The following is a 26,336-nucleotide window of genomic DNA, read 5'->3' on the forward strand; positions in this document are numbered from 1 at the left end:
GAAAATCTCCGGAGGTACGACTTCCAGAGTTTGCCAGGAGCTCCCTGGAAAGCAAGCCGGCGAACTCTCACTGAATCCTGACTGGTGAAGTGCATCAAGGGACCCCGGCAGAAAAAACTCCGGAAATGTTTTTTAGGTCTGACAGTAAAATCCCGACTGAGGCCTATCGCAAGGGGTATCCTAGCAGGGTTCCATCACTGTCGGCCTGAAACTTTGACTTTGTCCCGGTCAAGAGTGATCAGGTGTCCCAGAGTGGTGCTATGGTTTCTATGTGCTATATAGTGCTAAATCTTTAAAAAATAATTTCTCTGGTTCCCTACATTGGATTTTTGTCGTTTTGGGGTAGTTTTGCAGGTAAAATATGTCCTATTTTTATAAATCAGTGTTGGATTTTTATTGTGGTTGGGGCTTAATTATTTACTGAATTGATGATTTTCAATGCTTTACATATCTGTCTCCTAAGTTAAGTTTTCCTGTATGCAGCCAAGCTACCTAAGGATGGGCATGGGAAAAATGTATTGAGACCTGTACTGAGGCCTAGACTGAGTTAGTGGCCTCATTGCCAGTGGAATGCATGTTTACCACTGCTAATAACCCACTTCCCACAAATCATGTGAGCCTAAGTCCAAGCAGTCCCCTCAATCTCCCTACCCCATTTCCCCACCTGCTACTCTGACTCCCCAACCCACCTAAGACACCACTGCAGATTTGGTTACTAGGCATCCACTGTTCATTCTTCAATAAATATGTAGGAGCGAATGACTATGGGGCAAAACCATTCATACTTTTTCCTCTGCCCCTTTGACTGGCAAAAGAGAATAACCAAGCTTATTCTACAAGTTTAGCTCAGTGAAGACATTATGGTATCATATTGACCTGTCTCTTTGTCACGGGGATTGTATTCAATAAGCCAAAGTGGACGTGTCCAATTTAGGTTCCAAAGGGCAGGAATTATGCAATGTTTTTCAGGTGATGTAATGATATTCATTTAGTATGAATTATGTGGACATCCTGAAGATCTGGTCTAATGTTGGGCACCCTCGTGCTAAACCAGGTCATGTTGAAAATCACTTGTTGGTTGTCTCCATCTTTTTCCCAATTATAAGAATAATTGACCTGAAATATGACCCACAGAGATCTCTCTTTATGGGAGGCCTTTGATGCAGTCTCATCCAGGCCACTCTCATAAAACATTAAGATGAGTAAAGTTAAAGATTAAAGCTTCTTGATATCAGGATGCATGTGAAACGTTTGGACTGAAATCTTGGTCTGACATTGGCAATAGCGGTTTAGTTCATTCATATTTTCTGTTTTATTTCAACCTTCTCAGTTCTTTATAGTAACAGCTGTGCTCTCAGGCTACATATGTACATGTCTTTGTTGGAGATGTGCTTCTGGAGTTATTGCCTCTTCCTTGTTGCAGCTTCCTTTCCTGGATCGAGCTACTCCTCTTCATCAACCTCTTCATTAGAAACGAAACAGTGCCATCAAAGCCACCTTCAGCCACCCAAGCCCATCACCAGAAACACGAAGACCTCTCCTAAGCCAGTGCCCCCTTCTTTTAGGGCCACTGCGGGTACTGATCGCAGCCAACACTCACAGATGTTGTGTGTCAGTTGCAGTGTTTGTGTCTCCTCCAGCATGGTTATAGATAGTTTATGCTTGTTGATTCTTCACTCCTTCCACTTACAACAATCCTTGAAGCATGAATCAGTCCCATGGATGACACTGCATTATAACTATAAAAAAACTGTTTTACATTAACACTTTATTGGGTTGTGGAGCACAATATTCATGTTTGCATGATTTACTTGCATGCCTTTGGTTAGAATGCCTCAGAACTTGCTCAGAATTACTAAGATCTTTCCATCCTCCTGTTTTAGGAGTCCAGAACCATGCTCGGAACGCAGGTGATAATCGCACCAATGATGTAGAGGCCCGAATTGGGAGCCGGGTGCTGGTTGTCGGGCAGAGAATGGGCACTGTGAGATTTTATGGAGAAACCAGTTTCGCCCCAGGTAGATTACAGAATGTGTGTTTTTGGTGACTGTACAATCATTACCTCACTGATGTATCAATGCAAATTCTTCCCAAAATATCTGGTAGGGTAAGGTTTACATTAACAAATCCTTGGTGACTTATTATTGTGTTGACCTGTATTCCCTATACTTTTTACCTGGTGTCCTCCACACATTTTAGCTTGGTGGAGCAGGCTATGCCGAACACACAATAGTTGTTAACCGGCTGTATTGTGGTATATACTGAATGGCAGGGTATCGCGTAGAGCGTTGATCAGCCAAGTGGGCACTGGATTCCTCTCAGACCTCATGGGACAAGTCGGTGAGAAACAGAACTAAAAATGCATGCTTGGATTCTGAATTTAAAAAGATTTCCTCAGAAGAGTTGTAGAAAAATAACACAAGTAAAATAGAAAAGTCATCTCTGGCGTGTACTCTACAAGGCACAACATGCATGTGATGTATGTGCTAATTCTCCTACTAGCTAAATCCATAAAGCCGGTATAGTACTTTAGCATCAACTGGAATAATCAATTTGGAAGATTATAATTAAGGCTCCATGTTTCCCGTTTTTACTGATTTTTATGGATAAATACAGTCAGAAAACATTCATTTTCTTGTCTGGATTTATTTTTAAATGTGGATAAAAACGGAAATTGAGTTCCTTTTTGATTAATTCTAAATACTGTCTGCCATGACTGCCAGGCCGATAGCTGTGTGGATTGATAGATTAGGGGGTTACAAAATAAGGTAATTTTAGTAAAGAGGCTTTAACAGCAGTGGATTTGCAGAATGTTGATACTGAAATTTGCATTTTTTCATTTAAGTGCACTGATTTATCTTCTGTGGGTGTTCACAGCACTGAAACCTGGCAGACATTCAAGCATGAGTGCATATTTATCGATTAAATAAATGAGGAAATATACTAATTAGCGTAATTTTGACACAAAACCCAAAATAAAAATGGATAAATACAGATAAATTTAGCATAAAATAAATATGGATAAATACAGACGGAAATGGCAAAAAAATAAATACCATAAACCGGGAGCCCTAATTATAATACTTTCTAGTGGACGCTTTCAAGACTCTTACAAACCATTTTTGTGAGGTTCTATAAAGGTCTTTATTATCACCCTACTCTAAGTTATCCATAAATATGACCTACAAGGTCAGTCGTATCTTGACGACATCTAGGTTATAATGACAGAAGATGAGCTCCTGATCCGTGCAGGTCTCTTCTAAAGTGTATTTCAAAGATGGCTTCAGTTGTATGCAGGTAAATGACCCTCATTTTGACCGTACAATATTCTTTTCTCCACCAATTGGAAATTGCAAAAAAAGAGAAGCAGGATTTATAGGCACATAGGGATGTCTGTCCATAATATTGATTAAAAAAACAAAAAGACTCAAAGAAGACCCAATAAATAAAGAAACCACAGCACAATGGCCCTGTAACTAATCACTGGTTACCACCTTTACCCACATCACACTCCCACCATCAGAAACACAGTAATCATGAAGTCACACAAGAGGAGCCAAGTAAAAGATGTAATTTCTAGTTAGGGAATTGATTTTACTTTTGAATAATCTATTGAATCATGGTCCCGAGGGCTTGTATACTCAACGTGTAACTTAATCAAGAATACCTGTCAGGTCTGTTGAATTGGTGCACACTATTGAAAGGGTCTGAGAAGTTCTGGACAGACTGGCACAATATTTATATCTAGTTTTGGAGCAAATTAGTGAAGGTGATCCCGTCCCACATTAAATAAATAATGAATAGCTCTTTTAATACCGCTAACAATGTCTATTCAGCCTTCTCGAGGAACCCAGGTGCAATTGATCAAACACGAGGACAAGTAGAGCATCCTGGGCAGCTAGGGAAAGGAAGCGAACGGATGGGCAACATTATGGACAAACGTAAAGCCCATATCAGCATACTGCTTACTTTGTTGGAGCAAACACAGTAAACCTCTGAATGGTTCAGTGCTAACTCCATTGTGGCAGATGTTAGAGAAAGAGAGGCCATGAAGTGCCTGGCCCAAGCATGCTCTCCATATACTGTTGAAACATTACAAGGATTAATGCATTCCAGGACCTTCCAATCACTGCAAACGCCTTAATTCCTGTAGGAATAACGTCATAAATCAAATGTGTAGAAAAGACAAAGTAAAACTGGTTAAACATCAGCACCTCTTAGTCCCTGTAACTTTCAGAGGAGGAGCTCAGCCATCGACCAAAGTATTGTCTTACAGACCAGTGTTCACAAGTTTGTTACCAAAAATAAAAATGCTTGTGTCGTGGCATTCCTAGACTTAGCCACAGTCTTGGACCAGGTGAACAGACAAGACACTCTGAAGAAATAGAGGATGAAACGCTGTCAAGTTCTAGTGATAAATATTCTAGAGCCATTTGAAAACATGTCTGCCTAAGTAAGGTCCAAAGTAAGAAGGCAACTGAATATGAAAAGCCACGCCTTCATAAGGGTTGCTTCATTGCCCCAACTCTTTTCCACTCGTACCAGCAACCTTTTGGCAGCTCTTAAAAATGGTACTGTTGCCTTCTCTCCTTGAGGGACTGAAAATTCCCCTCTCACTCTTCTTTGACATCTTGATGATGTGCTCCTGAATGCACACTGCTATGTGGAAACGTTTGGCTGCAGTAGGCAGCCACTGCGAAATAGAGCCATTGAGACAAGGAAGAGGAATCTGTGGCCGTGATTTGGGGGCTCAGCATGTAGCAATGCCCTGTTCTATCTGGCAGCTGCCATACAATTCTTCACCAAAATAACTCATGGTCTGCTCAATTTACACATAAAGCAACCAAGCCAGAGACAAATTCCAAAAAGTATAATACTGCACAAATGACTGGTGAAATGCTGTATGGGGTGAAAACATGGCACAATCATGTACAGTTTGGTGCTTACGACATTGTGCTGTGCCGCTTTTGAAGGAGGCTCTATGACTATTGCCAAAATGATCTATTCACTAAAACACAACTTGTCACATTCCTGCTGGACAGTTATGCTAACAGGAAATGTCAGTCATCTGAAATGCCAAACTAGATTGTTTATGGCTGGCTCTACCACCTTATTAAATTTCTGTCCAAAAGAAAAATTCCAACAGGATAGGGATAAAATTAATCTGAAAAATGTGTGCTGTGTGTTGTGTTCAATCCATGAGGGTGGAGCGGCACTCCTTGACCAAGATCCCATATAGAGAAACGTACAGATATCCGGGGTCACAACAAGCTTGTATCAGAATCCTTGTCATGGGTCAAAGGTATAGGATCTATCTCCGCAAACGGATGGTGGGGCAACAATTCAAAGAAATAGAATTCTGTTTCCATGGCAGGACAGCATGGAACCTTCTTTTACACCTTTTATGCCTCTGCTCAAATCTGACAACATTATGATCCAGATTCCATTGCAAAACAATGAAAAAAAGCACATTTCTGTGATATCAGTGACCTGCTGATTGGCCGCTTTGGTGAAGTCACCCCCCAAAAAGATCTTCCGCCACCTAAGGCTCTAAGAGAAGGGGAACTGCTGCTGTAATTTCAAGAGTCCAGTCCTGGGTCTTTCCATAAGTTCTGGACAAACCTGGACTATCTTGGACTTTGCTTTTCTAACATCCCTGGGCAGAAACCTCCAACCTGGGACCATAGCCATAGAAACTAGGTTTCATATGAAAGGCATCTACAAATAGGTGTAACAAAGGCTCTCAGGAACTGGGAAATGTATTATTATCTAACCTCTAAAATGTGGCCATATTTGTTTATTTTTATTCCTTTACAATAGGATTGTGTATATATGTGTGTGGTATTTCAATAGCTGGAGCCTACTCAAAAGATAGTGGAGCACAGCACAAGGTGAAAGACAAAAAAAAGTCAATTAGTGATAGGAAAGGGAAAGATGGCTGGTTTGCAGATGGTAAATGTTTTGTGAAGTACTGCTCTTTAAAGAGATGAGTCTTTAACTGTTTCCTAAATAGAGCAGCGTTCGGGTGGTCCTGATGGATACAGGGATGTTGTTTCAGATCCTGGGTGCATAGATCAAAAAACCATGTTGTCTTGTTTAGTCTGATAGTAGCCTGGCTGCGGGAGTGCCAAGAACCAACAGTGATGGTGAGCTTGTCAGCAAGAGAAGCAAGGGTTCTGGTTGCAATGGTATTACGAATGATGCTGTTGATTTTTGGGTGGTACAGGATGGCAAGGGGAGCCAATGGCCTTCAACCAGAATTGCATTATAATTGAATACATTTGTCTTGTAGGGATGTTCACCTATAATCCCTGCACTTGCCCACCTATGAGCTCCTCAAAAGACAATATGTAGGACCCACAAAAACACTTCATTCAGATACAACAGTGAAAAATCTCAACCACAAGCAACCTCTTGTGCTCCACCAAGTCCATCCTAGACACTATTGCCTTCCACATCCCTCATTACATTTACCCAAAAGAGTTTTTTTCAGTTTTCCACTCTGACTCTGTAAATGCCCCACCATTTTTATAATTTAAAAGAATATGTTTGAATTGCTAAATTGGCTGATTTACTAGTACAGTCAGATACACATAACCACACCGTAAACTTGTGTGCAATGGCATTTTGATTCTGCAACTCCTCGTGGCTGCCAACTTCAAATTGGTCCACTCCTGAAAATGTGCTCATATCCCTTATTGTACTCTTTAGTGGAGAAATGTGTGGTCATTTCTTGTAATGGATAATATTGCAGCGTCCATTATCAAGTAAGAGGCAAAACTTTGGGATCCCTTTATAGACTAAACTCAGCGGAATGTCTTGCAGGCAATATCAAGATATGTGTTCTAGTGATAACATAATAATTCCAAGATACAGCAAATAACACATACACCACTTTTTAATTGGAGTCACATAGTATTCATACTTGCAAATAGACATTAGTAATCTATCTGTATTTTTCAACTGCTACCTGGTATATATTTCGGGATTTCTTTTAATAGTTTTCCTACAAAATATTGTAAAGCTCTGCTTGATTTGTCCTACATTGGCCTCAATTACGAGGTAGTCTGATTTACGTGGGATGGATATTGTGGCCAGAAATAAGGTCTCTCTTTTTTAACTTAGCAATGTCTGCCCTTGGTGAACTTGTCATTATAGATAATGGGGTAACCCAATGAGTCAAGACGGACCTGGGTACAATAAGGGAACAAAGGTGGTCCGTGACGAATTTGTCATGAGTTGAATTCAAATATAGACACGCTGTGTTGTGTAGCATACTACAACACTAATAATCGACATCTCAACGACCTTTCTCATGCATGCACTCAAAATCCTATTAATGAATACATGTATTGAGGACCCACACAAGTAATAGCGCCAAACGAACCAAAATTATTCACAAAGCATTTATTAGTTGATTTAGGCAAAAAGTTCAATAAGTAAAGGTTGGTGAACTTGTGACATCACACACATTTTGATGATGTTTGAGTGTGTTTTTGAAAGGGTGGAGGGTCACAACATTGATGTAAGACATTGCCAGTCATCTCTTGGATCCACCCAAAGGAGCAGTTATTTCTCCCTGTCATGCTATTGGGTGAATCGTTATGCCTCCATCATGGTGGTACAGACCATGCTCCCCCCAGAAACTCCCAAGTCTTCTCCACCCTCCTTTGCACAACCCGGCCCTCACTGGCCACACCTATAGATATTTAATCTAGTTTAAATAGCTTTGTTACAATCCTGGAAGTAGAAGAACCTGTGCTAAAAACCTGTAAGTCTGTGTCCGGTGGGTTATTCCACATTCCGGGGAATTTAACTCATAATCCCCTTTAACTCCAGGTGAGATACTAGCGGGTAACTACAGCCCCAATATCTCCTTGCAAAGTAACCGAAATTTGTAAAGAGGGCCTAAGTGTAGCATTTTGAGGGAGGTAAGCACGAGTCAGAGTAGAAGCAAGTTGTGGTACACAGAAGTAGAAATGAGTAATGTGAGTAAGAGTTAGGAGTAAATTGGATTACGAAGAAGTAAGTAGAAGAGTAGGATTGATATACAAGTTGTGGACTCTTTGACTGATGACTTTCTCCTCCAGCACGTCCATTGGCCAGTTGTTGTATACATGGGTAGCAATGTTTGCCACTGAACTAGTGCATGAAAATAAGCACTCTTTTGTTTTCCAGTTTAACAGAATACGTTGTAAATTACTAATGTCTAGAGAGGCAGCAGAGCTTAATATATTGGTGCCGAAATCCTAGCTTCATTAGCACAGTAGCTAAGCTAGTTTCTACAGAAATAGAATTCCTTCATTTTCTCTTTTTCGATTCGTGATGTGAAATCTGTGAGTGTAATGTTCTCAGAGAGGATAGCTGATATGTTACTTTAGTCAGAGAGGATCGCCAATAGGATCCTTTAGTCAGAGAGGATAGCTGATAGGCTCCTTTTTTCAGAGAGGGTAGCTGATAGGCTCCTTTACTCAGATATGGTATCTGATAGGCTCCTTTAGTCAGAGAGGGTAACTGATAGGCTCCTTTTGTCAGGGTCGGTACATGGTCAGCGACTAGCTGCCGCCTCCCCCCCAATCCGGCACCCAATACCCAGGAACGTGGACACGAGACGTCTTTACTTTTTGGAAGGCGGGCGCTAGTCGCCCGGCCGTATTTATTAAAGTATGAAATTAAAAAAGGTTTTAATTGCATAATCAACAATTTATACAAAAATTCAGCAGGACATTTAGGTACATACTCTTAGCAACAAGTTTGAGAGCCTGACTTTAACAAAACTCTAATACATGTTGTTCCTAACTTATACTAAACATCCTCATCTAGAATTTTTGTACATTTCTGGCCATATGGCAGGGTCACTACCGGTGTCAGGTCCTACAAGCTGCGCCTCCCCTCTGGATGTGCGCATGCGCAGTGTTACCCCGGGAATTGCCCGGTCTACGCCCTGAACTCCATTTACCCACTAAAGGAGGGCCCTTACTCTGCGCCGGTGGCGTCATGAGTCCACGCGCGCGGGGTGGCTACCAGCCTAAGGAAAGCGTGAACTACTCCTACCCGCGCTCCTTTGCTTTGCAGCATCTATTACCTTGCCCCTGGAGTTGTGGGAGTGGCCCGCAGGCTCCTCCCCCTGGGCGGGAACCTCCATAGGATGATGCCCGCCCCCTCAGACCTCAAAATATGTGCTCACCGATAATGACCTTACCGCATGCCCCATACCTAATAAATACGACGACCTATGGGAAAAAATTCTAAAGGACAGCTACACTGGCTAATAAAACAGTATCAACGTATAGCTACAAAGGGAAAAAAGGCCTAAAGACATATAGCATTAAATACAGTACACTTCAAACAGTATCAACGTATAGCTACAAAGGGAAAAAAGGCCTAAAGACACATAGCATTAAATACAGTTCACTTCAAACAGTATCAACGTATAGCTACAAAGGGAAAAAAGGCCTAAAGACACATAGCATTAAATACAGTTCACTTCACACATGACTTGCTAAAAGGGGGAAAAAATTCCTAGACAAAAGCATCAACAAAATACACCAACCGTTCATCTCTATTACCCTGTGAGACCCGTGGACCGTACATCCAGAACTTACCCTTCAACCAGAGATAAGAACTGCTACCAAACTTTTTGTTCCAAGGGATGGTGGGTGGGAAAACAAAGAAGCCCCGAGCGCGGGGCACACCGTTTCGGCGAGGGAGCGTCCAGGGACAAGGGGGTCTCCTGGGCGCTCCCTATCTCTTTATTCCTGAGGGGCCAGGTGGCCCCTCCTCTAGCCCGCCCCCCCTGACCCGGACCCACTTCCCAGGATCCGGGTCAAGGGGGCCGCCAGCCAATCGGCGGTGGGCCGCGCCCCCCAGGGCACGCCCCCACCGCCGAATGGCAACAAAGGAGACAGTGGGGGCGACGGTCGCCGCGCCGCCATGCGTGCGGGGGGGCCGAGGGCCCCCCCTTTTCACATGGTCAGCGACTAGCTGCCGCCTCCCCCCCAATCCGGCACCCAATACCCAGGAACGTGGACACGAGACGTCTTTACTTTTTGGAAGGCGGGCGCTAGTCGCCCGGCCGTATTTATTAAAGTATGAAATTAAAAAAGGTTTTAATTGCATAATCAACAATTTATACAAAAATTCAGCAGGACATTTAGGTACATACTCTTAGCAACAAGTTTGAGAGCCTGACTTTAACAAAACTCTAATACATGTTGTTCCTAACTTATACTAAACATCCTCATCTAGAATTTTTGTACATTTCTGGCCATATGGCAGGGTCACTACCGGTGTCAGGTCCTACAAGCTGCGCCTCCCCTCTGGATGTGCGCATGCGCAGTGTTACCCCGGGAATTGCCCGGTCTACGCCCTGAACTCCATTTACCCACTAAAGGAGGGCCCTTACTCTGCGCCGGTGGCGTCATGAGTCCACGCGCGCGGGGTGGCTACCAGCCTAAGGAAAGCGTGAACTACTCCTACCCGCGCTCCTTTGCTTTGCAGCATCTATTACCTTGCCCCTGGAGTTGTGGGAGTGGCCCGCAGGCTCCTCCCCCTGGGCGGGAACCTCCATAGGATGATGCCCGCCCCCTCAGACCTCAAAATATGTGCTCACCGATAATGACCTTACCGCCACAGGCCAGCATTGTTAACCGACGATCTGGCCTCCCCCTGCCTAGGTCTACCCGACAAAGTTCTCCCTTTAGTAACCCCTTCCAGCCAGGCCCCGACATCATCAGACCACAGGACCCTCCCTTCCTCCGTCACATGGACTCCCGTTACCAGGCAGAGCCAATACACCCATTACCAGGTAGAACCAATACACCCATGTTGGATCATCTGCAGGCCGAGTGGGGGCTTGAAATAGTTTGTCCCACTGTGTGTTGATCCCCTTTATCGAGTGATTCAACACCCTGACCGAGTCCCTGCCACCCCGGGATAAGTTGAGACCCTACCACCGTGCCACCCAAGTCCTGAAGACCCACCCACAGTGGAGAAGAACCCATCAATGAGTATTCGCCTCCCTAGTTTGGCCAATTCAGCCCCCCCTAGGTGAAGTATCACCGCTGACAGGAGGTCGGGCTGCTGACCTATAAGTCCCTGAAAGAAGCTCCTGAACTGACCATGGCACAGACCCTCCAACCAACTCTTCCCTGTCCTGCGTCCAGCTTGTTGTTTGTGCTGGCCCATTGTAGCTCCACCACCTCTGGTGATGAGTCCCTCCCCTGCGTGACAGGTTTGAGAAAACTGCAGCAACCAGGAAAAGACCAAGAAAACATGTGTGACAAATTCCCACTTCCACCGTAAGGAATGGGTAGCACTTACACCTGCCAGGAATACCTGGGCCCTTGGTGTCCTCTTTCTCGATGTTTGCTTCCCATTTTTTGTCCACCAGCTGTTGATGTTGCGGTGTGGAGCACTCCTCCGATATCCGCCATGGACCCAGCCGTGACTGACGTAAGCATCCCTTGGGCTGTCCACCTGTTGCAGCCATTGTAATGTGGGGCACTCCAGGTATTCACCATGGACCCGGTCATACATAAATTGGAAAGATAGACACACACCATTAGTGTTCCGGCAATAACTGCTGTACACGCATTAACTTACATTACCATCAGTCGCTAGTTTTAGATAATCTTAGTGCCAGGTCACCACACATTAACACGTCGACGGAAAATGTTAACCCTGGTAAGCTGTAAAATTGGCCTCCCATTTTCACAATCATTGTTCCACGAGAAAGTTGTGCTGCCGGCGAGGACATCGCCTCTTAATCCTGGTTTTCTACCCACGTCTTTATGCATAGGATCTTATGTGTAAAACAAGACAGCCTACTTAACAGTGCAGCATCCCAATCTTTAGCTAAAAGAATTAGCACAGCCCCATCTCCGCCAGGCCATACGCTGGCCCAAGGACCGTTTCCGCTCGCCACTTTGGCTTCTGGGAGATATCATCCCAGCCAACCGGACATGATCACATGGATCCCCAGAACTACCTGATGATGCCGCAACCAGGCTCTTGGGCCCCTTTTAGGTGCGACATCAGGGAGCGTATCACTATCAGGACCCCAAGTAGTCTGTCCAAAGGCTCTAGGCCCTGTCTCTATGCCATTCGTGGTTCCCCCACCATGTTATTAATACGTGGCTTTGGTACCCCCCTAGAGCTCAACGTATATGGTGCTAAATTACAGTGTGCTAAATAAGTTTCCACACTGTAAATATTCGCCTCAAATCTCATCATAGGCTCAACGTATCTTGTGCCAATTTACTTGTGTGTGAAATAAGTTTACTGACTGAACTAAAGGGGTGTGTTTAGTACAAATACTCCTATTTGTTGGCATACCCCTGTTCTTTTCCCTTTATTCATTCATGATTTTAAAGACTGGTAAAACAAGCTGCTCTATATTCCCTCATGATGTTGACTTCAACCTATCATCCATGAATGGTCGTTTGGACAGGTGCAGTGATTGGACTGGTGCAATGTCCCCCCTAGGATAGTGAACAGCACCACCCATGGTAATCACCCCCAACAATGTTTGGCTCTCCGCTTTGGCTTGCACAGGGAACTGGGACCTGGGAAACTGGCTCTCTGCCTCGTCAAGCCTTACCTTTAGATGTCGTTAATCCCCAAGTTGACCCCAAGAGAGGATGGTATCCCTATTCGTGAATGGTTCCATGACTGTTCTAACTATCACCTAGCAGACACCAATGATAGTCGTTCTATAGTGTCAAAATTTGACTTATGTCAATAGCTGTTCCTTGCGTAAGAGAAATCAGCAGCAACCATGGCTTGGATAAAGTATTGCAAGTGCCTAGAGGACATCAATGAAGCAGCCCAGGACTGTCAACATCCCTCTGATTCTCCAGGTGAAATTTAATGTCACCCATGTAGCCTGAGCTCTAATTTAGGCAATGAATGGTCCCAAACTGAAATCATCAACTGAATGACCTGACGTCTTGAGCGCCGACAAAGCACCTTTTGGATAACCCACGATGGGGCCCGTCCCATCAGGGAGCTGCGTCTGTCTTGTGAATTCTACCAAAGCACAACCCGAGCCTTTTAAAAAGCCCAAGCTCCATACTGATGACTCCCCCCCCAGCATGTGGATGCGATCCAGTTGAATACAGTGAATACTGCCAGTGTTAATTTAAGATAGAGTAAGTGCCCCAGTTTTGAGCTGACTGGACTCTTAAATGCGTGAACAGCTGGATAAGTGCTATTTTACCACATTTGTGTTAAAATGGTTACCGGTGAAAGGAACTTTTAAGGTACAAGTCTAATTTCGGCTAGAAAGGCAGCAGCGTGCCCCCTAATATCCTTAATGTAAACAATAGAACACAATAATATACACAAAGTAATATAACAAGAAAATTAAATTTAACAGGGCACATCATCACGAAATAGTCAAACTGAATCCAACCCAACAGCTATAGGCCAGCGCAGTAGTTTGCAATAATGAAGTACAAACTCCGCAACACAAAATTAGCAGAACACATCACCCTCACCTTAAAAGTCACACAATTTGGTAACAACAAACCCTGCCTTAAATTACAAAGTACATAACCATGTTCTGTGATCTGGGACATTCTGGTGTGTGTTTAAAATTACTTCACGCTGTCTCACAGATTTATCTTAAACGAAGGGCATTTACACGTGCTTCAGCCTCTCGCAGTGCGTATGTCTTCTCTTCCCGCGCATTTAACAATGGGAGTTTTGACCTTGAGCAGACGGTTGGATTTCAGAATTCCCTGCTTTAGTATAAAGGCAGCTGCATAAATGTTTAATGAATCAGACCCCTAAGTCTACTGTAGAATGGAGATTTATACTCTATTAAACCTGATCTTCCTATGCCCATTAGCCGATAATTTCACCCCGGAGTGTAATATAAACCGTTTTATGCTCAATACTAATAAAATTGCGTGTAAACTTTACTTTTTATTACTAAACATTATATGCTTCTGTCTGGCGGAAAACCATAATGGATTCCTCGCTCTTCAGTTTATCGGGATTGCTTACGCTGTAAAACGCCTACAGCGTCGGCTATTGGCTGCGTTTTCCCTACCCAAAATTATGAAACAATTCCTAATTTAAGTGAAATTGACATGCTAATTTCTCTGGTAACAAGCAGACTGTAGAAGTAAAATTCCACCCAGGTCAGCGGTATGGGAACCTACACCTCAGGGATGATATTTTATTTATTCTATTTTTCCATCTCTACATTACACCCTCAGGCACGGGCGAGTAAGTGATTCTCCCAGGATCCCCTAAGGCAGTCCTATTGATGAAAAAAGGGCGCCGTACAAAGCGCCAGTTACCTTACATAAAACCTTCACCTTGGGACATTACATTATTTTTAATGACATGGTGTAACACGTTATTGGCTGGTTGGGGTTACATTTAGGAATGCACAAACCCACGAGAAATTCTTATATCACATTATTTTGTCTAGCCTACCTGGCGCCTTTGAAAGACCCCTTACTTCACTGATTTATTGCCTAACTGGGCTTTCGCCCACAGCCAACATGATGCAAAGGACAGGACACCAAAGAATCTTCACTGACGAAGATAAAACGCACACATCTCTGCAGTAGGCACCGCCACCCCCTGAGCTATGTTACCAGTCTAAAATTCGACTATTAGGCATTTATGGTAGCAATTTTTACTGTGTCAATACTGTACTCGAAGACATAGAAAACTCTAAATTAAGCATGTTTCTATGAAGGAAGTCTTATTAAGCATTTCGATTCACTGCTTAACACTGAGCTTCGCATGAATATGGTGTGATATCCGGCCCAGAACCATTTCCCCCTCACTCTATACACTTCCGGTGCTGCGGTAACACTGGTAGTATTCAGTGCCTTAAACAGAGACCCCTTTCACTGCCGCTCTACGCACCCCTCACTGCGGTGCTATTCATCCACCAAAAGAAAATCAAAGCCATGTGACCATAAAAAACTCCCAGTGCAACCGAGAACACACGTGACTGCTCCTGGCTGAAGTCATCTTTTTTTGGGTGCTAATCCGGTTCCCTGGATAGTTAAGGGGTGTGTATGTAACTACTATCACAGCCGTGATTATGCTCCACCACTACTTTAGGCTTGCAGGCTCGTGCACACATGGTTTTGACACCACAGGAAAGGACCCACGTGTCCAGTTTTATGGTATCAACTTGACTTTAGGAGGGTGCCCTCACACAGGAAAACATGTTTTATTTCACCCTGGACAAGCAATTGTAGGAAAACACAACGTGAGAAAGTATGCATGGCCTGGCATCACTAAGGATTAAGATTTGCACATGAGTTAATTCTTGAAATCACAAACTGTGGCACTGAATTCCCCCCCCCCCAAATATTATCCGTGGTCACCGACATAGCGGACATGCCATGAAACTAATACCGCAATACTCATTATTGACCTGATTCACAAACCTTTTTAGTGAAGTCCTGCCACAACTGTGGGTGAGACTTACTCTTGAATTTCCAAGCGCAAGAAAATCCTTGCGGAAGAAAACCTTGAGAATCAGGCCCGTAACTAGACAATATTGGCACCAAATATGAGTTTGATATGCTAGACAAGGCATTTTTTGGCATTACTAATCACGCAGTGGTTAGATACATTAGAGAGGTCCCAATGTACTGAGCTCCCGAGAGAGCTGTTCGACAGCATAAACACACATGCTCTCCGAGTCACGCACCAGGACTGCAACTTTACCCGACAGAGCGGCGCAGAGTGGCCGCTCCCATCAACACAGGATCACAGCAGAGGCTTGAAGGAAACAATCTAGACACTCGGCTGACGGAGGACTAGGAACACAGGGTGATGCAAACTGCCAATCATTTACTCCCGGCTGCAACCCCAACTGAACACTCTCCGCTGCCATTTAAACCGAACCCTGTCTGTTGCAAGCTACCGGCCGTCGAGGCCACCGCGGGGCATCCGCCGAAGCAAGCCCGCAAACCCCCCCCCCCAGTGCTGTACTTGTGCTCTCGCACCCCGCCCACACAACCATTTTTCACCACAGTGCACCTTTCCCCCTTTATTCCGCCTACATGAGCACCACATAGGCGCCTAGCATGCGCAGGCCCACGGCAAGCTCACCTTTGTTTCGCCCCCAGACCGAGTCGTGCCCCTACTGGAGCCCTATTCTGGGTTGGCGTGTTGTTCCTGTTCGCCACGGCACTCCATGGACGCCTCCACACCCGCCGCCTCTTAAAGACGATGATTTCCCGGCGGCTGCCCAACGACGCTGGTCTTCCCGGCGACGCTGCTGGGCGGCTGCTCGTAGCTCCACGCTGCCGACTCACGTCCCTGAAAAACAAAGGGAAAAGATTAACAAAACAAAGAAGCCCCGAGCGCGGGGCACACCGTTTCGGCGAGGGAGCGTCCAGGGACAAGGGGGTCTCCTGGGCGCTCCCTATCTCTTTATTCCTGAGGGGCCAGGTGGCCCCTCCTCTAGCCCGCCCCCCCTGACCCGGACCCACTTCCCAGGATCCGGGTCAAGGGGGCCGCCAGCCAATCGGCGGTGGGCCGCGCCCCCCAGGGCACGCCCCCACCGCCGAATGGCAACAAAGGAGACAGTGGGGGCGACGGTCGCCGCGCCGCCATGCGTGCGGGGGGGCCGAGGGCCCCCCCTTTTCAGATGTAAAAATGTTTCCTTCTTGATCAGTCCTTTGGATGCAAATCACTTTCAAATATTATTGCTGTGGAAATGATTGTCTAATTCAGAGAAAAGCAGAATAAAATTATGGAGAGGATGTGGCGTTAATTTCAGAGCTGGAGTTTTGGAGCTGGGGAACCAGGTTTGAGTCTCTGCGACGGCTCAACATCCTGTGATTATAGGCAAATCACCTAATCTCCTCGTGCCAGCCAAAAAATGAATGTGCCCTTGTGTAATGTAACTGGTGCTTATGTAAAGCGCTCCAATGCCTTTGGGTTGAATTTGCGCTATATAAAATGGAAAAGAAATATGTAGTTGGGATCAACTGTATGTATGCAGCTGTGAGAAGTGCTCCACAGAGCCGCAGCATCCTCTCAGAGGGAAAGGGGATGCATGATATATAGTAATGACTCGTCTCCAGAGGAGAGTGTGGCTTCGGAGGTGAAGAGGCGGGAGGGAGAACATTAATACTAACAATAGTAGTGGCACACAGCCAGGTACTACTTTATGGACCAATCCCCATTGAAAAATGTAACTGTAAAAAATGTAAAAATCTGCAAGTGGAACATGCCAATGTGCACACCCACACAAGCTAACAAACTGATCCAAATCCATTAGTGTTTATTGGATATTGTGCTGAAACTTGATTTGCCACACAGCTAAAGCTGTAACTGTGTGTAGACAAACCTAAAAAGGAAAAGGGAAAACAAATGTGTGGGAGGAAAGTAAGGTGGTCCTCCCAAAATGATTTTAAAAAATGGAGGAAGCAGTAGCAGCCGTCAGAAAATGAGGGTGAAGGGGTGGAGGGTGCCAGGGGGTACAATATACAAAAAAGCCAAAACACTTAGGGGCAGATGTATCAAGATTCAATTTTGCGATTCCTAAATAGCGATTTTTAAGGAATCGCTATTTAGAAATCGCAAAATGGAATGCATGAATAAAATCGCAATTTTTTTGCGATTCCTTACACTTCCTTATTTGCGAAATCGCATTTTCAGAATTCGCAAATAAGGAATAATTTCCCATGCATTCCTATGGGCCCGGAGGCCCATAGGAATGATTTTGAACTAATTCTCAAATTGCGAATTCGCAATTTGCTAATCGCAATTTGAGAATTATTTCAAGGGTGCAGGGGTGTCTTAAATACACCCTGCTGCACCCCTGAAATGTACATATGTGTGCATATGGCGCACATACATGCCCCATGGGCATGTGTGCGCGTCACATGCCACCTTAAAAAATGCAAAATTGTGCATTTTTTGAGGACTTCGCAAATTACCATCAATTACAAGTTGGTGGTAATTTGCGATTCCTTAACCAATATTCGCTAAGGAAAAATACTTCATACATAGCATTTAAGGAATCGCAAAATTGCGTTTCCTTAAATGCTATTGCAAATTAAGGAATCGCAAATCTTCCCGATTTCTTAAATTGCGATTTTTTTGATACAGTAAAAATAATGCAAAATGACCATTTGCGAGTCGCAAAGGCCGAAATTCTGCGAATTTCGGCCTTTGCGAGTCGCAAAACGTTTGATACATCTGCCCCTTACTCCCTCGCTGCGTCTCTCCTCTGTCATCCCTCTGCTCTGGCCCGTACCAGGAAGCACACCCAGGCTCCCCAAAGCCAATCACAATGCTGCAATGCAGCGTTGTGATTGGTCTGAGTGCCGTGGTTCGGCGCTCAGTCAGGCAGAGGGAGCCTGGGCATGTTTCCCACCAGGCTGTGCATTACAGCCCGGTTAGGAACATGCAAAGTGTGCATGACTGTTTGCCCGGCCCAAGACGGACTTGAAGTCTGCAAACAACTCCTCCCCCTGTGACATCAGCCCCGCCTCTCCCTAACCCAGCCCCGAACCTACGAAAAAAATAAAATGATAGTAACAGTGTTATTATCATTTTATTTTTCCTGCTCTGAGAGCAGTGGGGCAATGCTCCTCTGCCTTAGCTGAGGAGCCACCCCTGGGTGGACGACTAAAATGGCCCTTCCACCACACCACGAAGACGAAATTGAAAATTCTAATGAAATTGCATCAGTGTTAGGAGCATAATAGAGTGCATAAAATTGCCCAAAGGGCATCTGCCTTTGACTGATAAAAGTGTTATCTAAGGTACGAAATCAAACACATTAAGGCCCATAGTCCAGTGATAAAAAGTATGTGTGTTTTAGATCTGCTCATCCGGACACCCTATGGCCCTGTCACTATTCATGAATATCGTGACATACTCAATTATTTGAAATGACCGTAATAAAGATTGTGCTACTTTTGTGTTAGGGGTCATGTCCTGCCCAGATACTAAACTGCCCACACTTAGGTGAGCTGAGAAATAGATTTTCGTGGAATGAGACAGCTTCACTGCCTCCTGCTGCTACTCACCCCACTTTTGATGCAATTGACCCTACAAAGGCTGCTTACAAGCACAGAAGTGCTGAATATGCACCAGCAGAGGTAGTATACCTGTCCACTGAGCCCCACTTTAACTCTCTTCATTGCACCCCAGAGGGTGCTAATGAAATGGGTGCCTATGTTGTACTAGTCTGCACCACCACAGTCAATGTCTGCATGCCATTGCTAACCATATTTGTCAATGTTTGGACATTTTTGATTTAATGATTCAATTGTGCTGTTTGTTGTTTTAGGCTTTTGGTATGGTATTGAGCTGGACAAACCTCATGGCAAGAACGATGGTTCTGTTGGAGGTGTTCAGTACTTCAATTGTCCTCCCAAACATGGAATTTTTGCCCCACCATCGAGGGTGCAAAGGTGAGTTAAAAACATTGCTGCTATGTAGATTTCTCTTTGTATATTTCCTTGGTTACTTGCTTTCTTTGGTTTGTTTTTCAATTCCTTGTAGTTCTAAGGAAACTAATTGTATTTGGTTTTCCTGTCATACTGTGGAATGTTATTCATAGGTTATTGCCTGCTCACTTGCTTGACTGAATTACTGCAGCCAGATAAGCAAATGCTCAATCGGATGACCAGGATTTTGGAAATGACTGGCCTGTTTTTGTTGCAAAATTTCTAACACAAGCAGACAATAATAAAAAACGATCTTGTCCTCGCTAGAGGAAGTGACCTGGAACACCGTAAAACTGTCTTATGGAAAACATAGAAGCTGGCTAGTTAAATTGTATTGTCTGTTTAAATAAGTTATTTCAAGAGTGCAAAGAGGTGCCATAGGCCTGTCTTTGTGTAAAGCTCGTCAAGTGGCCTAGTGAAACGTGAAGATGCTGGTGGTCAATCAATCAATCAAACAATCATGACACTTATAAAGCGCACTACATACCTGTGAGGGTCTCAAGGCGCTGGGGAGGGGGGGGAGGGGGTGCTGCTACTGGTCGAAGAGCCAGGTCTTGAGGAGTCTTCTGAAGGCCAGTAGGTCTGTGGTCTGCTGTAGGTTGGTGGGGAGGGTGTTCCAGGTCTTGGCGGCGAGGTGGGAGAAGGATCTGCTGCCGCCGGCGGTCGTTCTTCAGATACGGGGGACTGTGACGAGGGCGAGGCCGGCGGAGCGGAGCTGGCGGGTGGGTGTGTGGAAGCTGAGTCGTCTGTTGAGGTATGCTGGGCCGGTGTTGTGGAGAGCTTTGTGTGCGTGGATGAGGAGCTTGAAGGTTATCCTCTTGTTGACGGGGAGCCAGTGCAGGTCTCTCAGGTGGGGTGTGATGTGGCTGCGGCCGGAATGTCGAGGAGCAGATGTGCCGAGACGTTCTGGATGTGTTGCAGTCGTCGCAGGAGCTTGGCAGACGTTCCTGTGTAGAGTGCGTTTCCGTAGTCCAGCTTGCTGGTGACGAGGGCCTGGGTGGCTCTTCTTCTAGTTTCGCTGGGGGCCCAGTTGAAGATCCTGCGGAGCATTTGGAGGGTGTTGAAGTAGGAAGAGGAGATGGCGTTGACCTGCTTAGTCATGGAGAAGGTGGAGTCGAGGATGACCCCTAGGTTGCGTGCGTGGTTGGTGGGTGTCGGGGCTGTTCCTAGTGTTGTCGGCCACCAGGAGTTGTCCCAGGCTGAAGGGGTGGAGCCGAGGATGAGGACCTCCGTCTTGTCCGAGCTTCAGTCGGCTGTTCCTCGTCCATTCGGCGACGCCTTCATTCCTTCGTGGAGGTTGGTTTTGGCGGTGTGAGGGACTCTGGTGAGGGAGAAGATCAGCTGGGTGTTGTCGGCGTAGGAGATGATGTTGAGGTCGTGCTGTCGGGCGACGTGGGTGAGGGGTGCCATGTAGATGTTGAACAGCGTCGGGCTGAGGGAAGAGCCCAGGGGTACGTCGCGGATGATCTCGGTGGCATTGGAGCGGAAGGAGGGTAGGCGGACGCTCTGAGTTCTGTCGGAGAGGAAGGATGTGGTCCAGTCCAGAGCCTTCTCTTGGATCCCGGTGTCGTGTAGGCGTGTTCTTAGTATGAGGTGGCAGACCATGTCGAAGGTGGCTGACAGATCCAGGAGGATGAGGGCTGCTATTTCTCCGTTGTCAAGCAGGATCCTGATGTCGTCGGTGGCGGCAATGAGGGGAGTTTCAGTGCTGTGGTTGCTGCGGAATCCGGACTGGGACGGGTCCAGGATGCTGTTCTCCTCGAGGTAGCGGGTCAGTTGTTTGTTGACGATTTTCTCGGTGACCTTCGCCGGGAACGGGAGCAGGGAGATAGGTCGGGAGTTCTTGAGGACCTTGGGGTCCGCCTTGGGTTTTTTGAGTAAGGCGTTGATCTCGGCGTGCTTCCAGCTTTCCGGGAAGGTTGCTGTCTCGAAGGAGATCTTGATTACTTTCCGGAGATGGGGTGCGATGGCTGTGCAGGCTTTGTTGAAGATATGGTGATGGCATGGGTCTAATGGTGATCCGAAGTGGATGGTGTTCATGATCTTGCTGGTGTCCTCGTCGTTGATGCTAGTCCAGGAGAGCAGGCGGTTGGTTCGGGTGGTGGTCGTGGGGGGCGGTGGTTGTCGGGGCGGTCATGGTGTTGAAGCTGTCGTGGATGTCGGCAATCTTGCGGTGGAAGAAGGTGGTCAGTGAGTAGCACAGGTCTTGCGAGAGTGGGATGTCGTTCGTGTTGGAGCTGGGGTTGGAGAGTTCCTTCACGATGTTGAAGAGCTCTTTGCTGTTGTGTGCGTTGTTTTCTAGGCGGTCTTTGAATGAGGCCCTCTTGGCGGCTCTGATGAGTTGATGGTGTCTGCAAGTGGCGTTCTTGTGGGCTGCGTAGATGTCAGGTGTTCGTTCGCGGAGCCAGTTCTTTTCCAGTTTTCGGCATGTTTGTTTGGAGGCCTGGGGGTCTTCATTGAACCAGGTTGCTTTCTTGCTGGTGTGGCTGTTAGAGGGTGTCTTGAGCGGGGGGAGGGTGTTGGCGCAGCTGTCGATCCATTGTCTGAGGTTGCGGGCGGCGGTGTCTGGGTCGGTGGAATCGGCGTGTGGGCTCTGGGCGAGGGTGGTGGTTAGCTGGTCTTCGGTGACTTTGCTCCAGCAGCGTCGAGGCATCTGTTGGGTGCGGTGGTGCGTTGTGGGCTTCCTGAAGGTGAAGTGGATGCAGTGGTGGTCGGTCCAGTGGGGTTCGGTGGTGTGGTCGAAGGTGAAGATGGGGTCGAGCATGTGGCCGGCGGCGTGGGTGGGTGTTGTCACGAGCTGTCTGAGTCCGACGTTGTCGATCAGGGTGGTGGAGTTGGTGTCGTTGTTCTTGAGGTAGAAGTTCAGGTCCCCGAGGAGGATGTACTCCGTGGAGGCGAGGGCGTGTGTGCTGATGAAATCGGCGATGGAGTCGCTGAACTGTAGTTGGGGTCCAGGGGGTCTGTAGACGAGGGTTCCTCTGAGGGTGGTGTTGGGGTCGGTGTGGATCTGGAAGTGCAGGTGTTCTGTGGTGCTGAGGGTGTCGTCGGTGTTGGTCGAGACTCTGAGGGTATTCCTGTGGACAATGGCGATTCCTCCTCCAACGCCGTTGGTACGGTCCCTGCGAGTGATCTTGTAGCCTTCCGGGATGGCTATGGCGATGTCGGAAGCTGAGGTGAGGTTCAGCCAGGTCTCCATCAGGAAGGTGACGTCTGGGGAGGTTGAATCGAGAAGGTCCCAGAGTTCGACAGCGTGTTTGCGGGTGGAGCGGGTGTTGAGGAGGATGCATCTGAGGTAGTGGGGTTCTTTGGTTGGCGGTTTGGCGGGCTGGATGCTGGTGAAGCTGCAGTTTCGGCAGGTGAAGGGTCCTTGGGTGCGCTTCGGGGTGGCCTGGTAGCAGGTGTGTTCTCCTCCAGGGTTGAGCGTGTGGAAGGTGCTGTCATCGTAGTGGAGTCGGGCGTTGTGGTGTTCGCGGGGGCCAGGGGTTCTGGCGCTGGGCGCGGTCCAGGCGTGGACGGGCGCAGACGTGCTTGCCTTAGGCGTGACTCTGGCGCTCAGCGGCACACCCACTGCACGCGGCCGCCATAAGAAGAGGAGGTGGGAGGAAGGAGCAGCTGGGAGGGGGGAAGGACGAATGGGTGAGCGGGGGCAGAGCCGCAAGGGATGCAGTTGCGGGAGAGCGGGAGAAAGGGACGGCGAAGGAAAACAGGCAAAAAGGGCACAGAAGTGACCAGGGGAGAAGCGGTCACAGAAACAAATAAGCAGAGTGCAAAAGTACAATGAGGTGAAAAACGGTCACAGAATACAATGAATACAAGAAAACAAAAAGCAGTGAAATCACAGGGCAAATAAGCAGAGTTCAAAAAGTACAATGAGGTGAAAAGCGGTCACAGAATACAATGAATACAAGAAACATCAAGCACTGGCGTTGCCAATAGGTCTCGCAGTAGGAAAGTTGGAGCTATTGGTTTTGTAAATGACAAAGCCCTTTATGTTTTTAAAATGAAAACAAAAATAAAAGGCATTGTTATTTGCAATTGTAATAGCTCAAACTCTCGTGAATGCGAGACCTATTGCATTGCAAATGCTTGTCTGTATGGGGATTGCTGAGAAATGTACACCGTACGCTGGTTTAGATGTAAAAGAACACACGTGCACCTCCACAGTGGAGCATCTATCCCCAAAGCCAAGATGTATTGTTATGAACGACCTGGCACTTAAACTGTATAAATCTACAAAAGGTGCTTTAAAAAACACCTAAAGAAATATTAGTGCCTGCTTCGTTCATGCACCAAACAGAGGCCTTGAACTAAAGAAGGGTCACCAATACAATGAGGCAGCTGAGCGGCGTGTACAGCCCAGTGTAACTAGACACTCCCAGAGGCGGCGGTGATCGGTTGGGGCACTCAAAGGCATTCTCCTTGGGGAAGTCCTTACAGCGTCAATCACCCGGCTGTGAAGACAGCGCAGCTCAGGTAGAATGAGGGAATAAAGGCGCGCGTCTCGGCTCAGAGTGTGACCGGCCGAGGTTCAGGGAGTGTGTGGTGCGTGAGTCACCGGCAGGTCAGGTCGTGCATGCGGGAGGAGGCAGAAGGCTCACGAGGGTACTGTGGGGACTTCATTTCACCGTGGTGTTTTAGCATCCACGGCCCCTGGTGTGCACATTTGGTGCTGGCAGATAGCGCCCACATGACCGCCCACTTACTTCAAGGAACTCAACTCCTGGGAGAGATATTAGTCAGTGAACGAGAGTGGCGATAGAACTGAAACCTAGATGGCGGAGATAGGACTTCTAGATCAGCATGAGGGGAGAATTTAGTCTGACGTGAACGGAATGCGAGTAAAGGTGAAGACATGAGAAATTTCGGCGAGATAGAAGGGGATTAAACATAACGGAACAATTGGGTTTAGATGAGTAACAGGGGGTGGGATGGAAGTGGACAAAGAAAAGGATAGAAAAGCACAAGGGAGAGCAAACGATGTGATAAGAGACGAGGGGGAGCCACGGCAGATGGAAGTGAAGGGACTACAGGAAGAGGAATGGAAGTAAACAGATGGTTGGAGACGGGCTACGGGGGATGAATTGAGATCGGCAAAAAGACAACAAAAACGTAAAATAGACTCTGAGGATGGGGAAAAACTGGAGGCAGAGATTCTGACTGAAAGGACACCTATGTGGAAAGACGCCATGGAGTCATAACAGTGACAATAGAAAGAACGCGATGGAGGCCTGACAAGATGGTGTTGGGGGGAAAAGAGGCTTTTAAGCGCTGGAACTGGAAGTCTAAGAGGCAGGAAAGCGATGAATCGGCGAATACCCATCGTGGGTCTAATGCGTTACAGCAGAGATATGAGCAGGAGACGGGAGGTGTCAAGAGGTGCAGCCAAGCGGGGTGAGAAATGGAGGCGCCAGGACAAATGGAGGAGGAAGGAAGAGGGCAAAGGGCAAGACAGACTCAAACAAGAAGGACTGGGCGAGAAGGGAGGGGGGATGCCAGCAGGGAGAGAGGAGGAAAGGTGGGAGGGAACACGGCCTGGGGGAAGCTGGCTGGGGAGGGGGAGGAGAAATGCAAGTAAGGCTGTGCGCGGGGAGAGAGAGGGGAGGTGCTGGAGCTGGGGAACAGATGGCGGTGAAAGTTTATTGCCCAAAAGCGCGGGCCTGTATAGATATAGCCAATAGGTCTCACTTTTTGGACCCTATAAGTATTTAGTTATGCAGCAGAATATCCTTGGTGCAACAACACCAACTGTTGCATGGCTAAACACTTATAAGGTCCCAAATGCTTGACCTATTGGCTATGCCAATGCTTGTTAATCTTTTTAACTATCCACTCCCAAGCTGCGTGGCACCACATCCAGGTTTGAATCTTTCAGTCTCTTTGCTCTGTTGCGTTTGTACACAATCTAGCGAGTTCTAAGTAGCCACCTCCCTCTCCTCTTTAAAACTTCACTCATAGTGCACCTCACTTTAATCAAATGGGTGGAATGCTGCTTATTGAGGGCGACCCCTACACAAAGAGAGCCCTGGCACAAAACAAGGAAAAAATACATTGTAAAAGTGTGCTACACAAAAGAAGGGAAGGGAGGGAACGGAAGAAGGTAGATAGATGTGATAGGAAGAAATAGAGAAGAAGGAAGAAAGAAATAGGGGACGAAGAGAAAGAAACACAAGCCAAAGAAATAGGAGTAGGAAACAAAAAAGAATGAAATAAACAGAAAAATAAAGAAACAGATGGAGGGGGGGAAAAGGAAGAAGAAAAAAAGGAGAGGTGAAAAGGGAGGGAAAGGTGGAAAGGCAAGAAGATGGAAGTGTGAGAAATAGAGAGAACGCTGATGTCGTACAAGTTCTTGAGACACCCTCTCCTCAGCACCTTTCTGGTAAACTCTGTCGGAGGAATGAGGAAGCGAGCGGCGTGCTGAGTGCTGCACTCGAAGCATGCAGGGTAACAGTGTGAGGAGCAGAACTGAGGAGAGACAGACAGGCAGGCACAAATGAGAGACAGACAGGCACAGAAGAGAGACAGGCCCCGAGGAGCGCCTGCACGGAGAGAGGAGAAACGATAGGTGGGACAGCAGTGGAGAGGAGACACAGGGGCCGAGGATAGACAGACAGGAGTGACAGATACAGTGGGGGAGAGATGGGGCAGAACGAGAAGCACACATGAGAAAGAGGCACAGAGGAGAATAGATAAGGGGGTGAGCCACAGAAGAGGGCAGCAGAGAGGCAGCCGAAGCCGAGAGTAACATGGAGAACAGACGGACACGAGGAGAAACGATAGGGGGGGACAGCAGTGGAGAGGAGACACAGGGGCCGAGGATAGACAGACAGGAGTGACAGATACAGTGGGGGAGAGATGGGGCAGAACGAGAAGCACACATGAGAAAGA

At 46.7% G+C, this 26,336-nt stretch overlaps 1 protein-coding gene across 4 annotated transcripts in view; it reads left to right on the plus strand.

Annotated features, from left to right (window-relative positions):
• CLIP4 (CAP-Gly domain containing linker protein family member 4) overlaps positions 1-26,336 on the plus strand; it is a 370,258-nt gene that overhangs the window by 315,288 nt on the left and 28,634 nt on the right. For 2 of the 4 annotated variants that reach the window (XM_078647520.1, XM_078647519.1), the window contains exons 11-13: positions 1,424-1,576; positions 1,884-2,018; positions 19,292-19,415. In XM_078647520.1, the coding sequence (XP_078503646.1) occupies positions 1,424-1,576; positions 1,884-2,018; positions 19,292-19,415 (412 nt within the window). The remainder of the gene's footprint in view (positions 1-1,423; positions 1,577-1,883; positions 2,019-19,291; positions 19,416-26,336) is intronic. The other 2 variants (XM_078647522.1, XM_078647521.1) reach the window with 1 other exon arrangement.

Source organism: Lissotriton helveticus, chromosome 6 (assembly GCF_964261635.1).
Source record: "Lissotriton helveticus chromosome 6, aLisHel1.1, whole genome shotgun sequence".
In the NCBI taxonomy this organism is placed as follows: domain Eukaryota; kingdom Metazoa; phylum Chordata; class Amphibia; order Caudata; family Salamandridae; genus Lissotriton; species Lissotriton helveticus.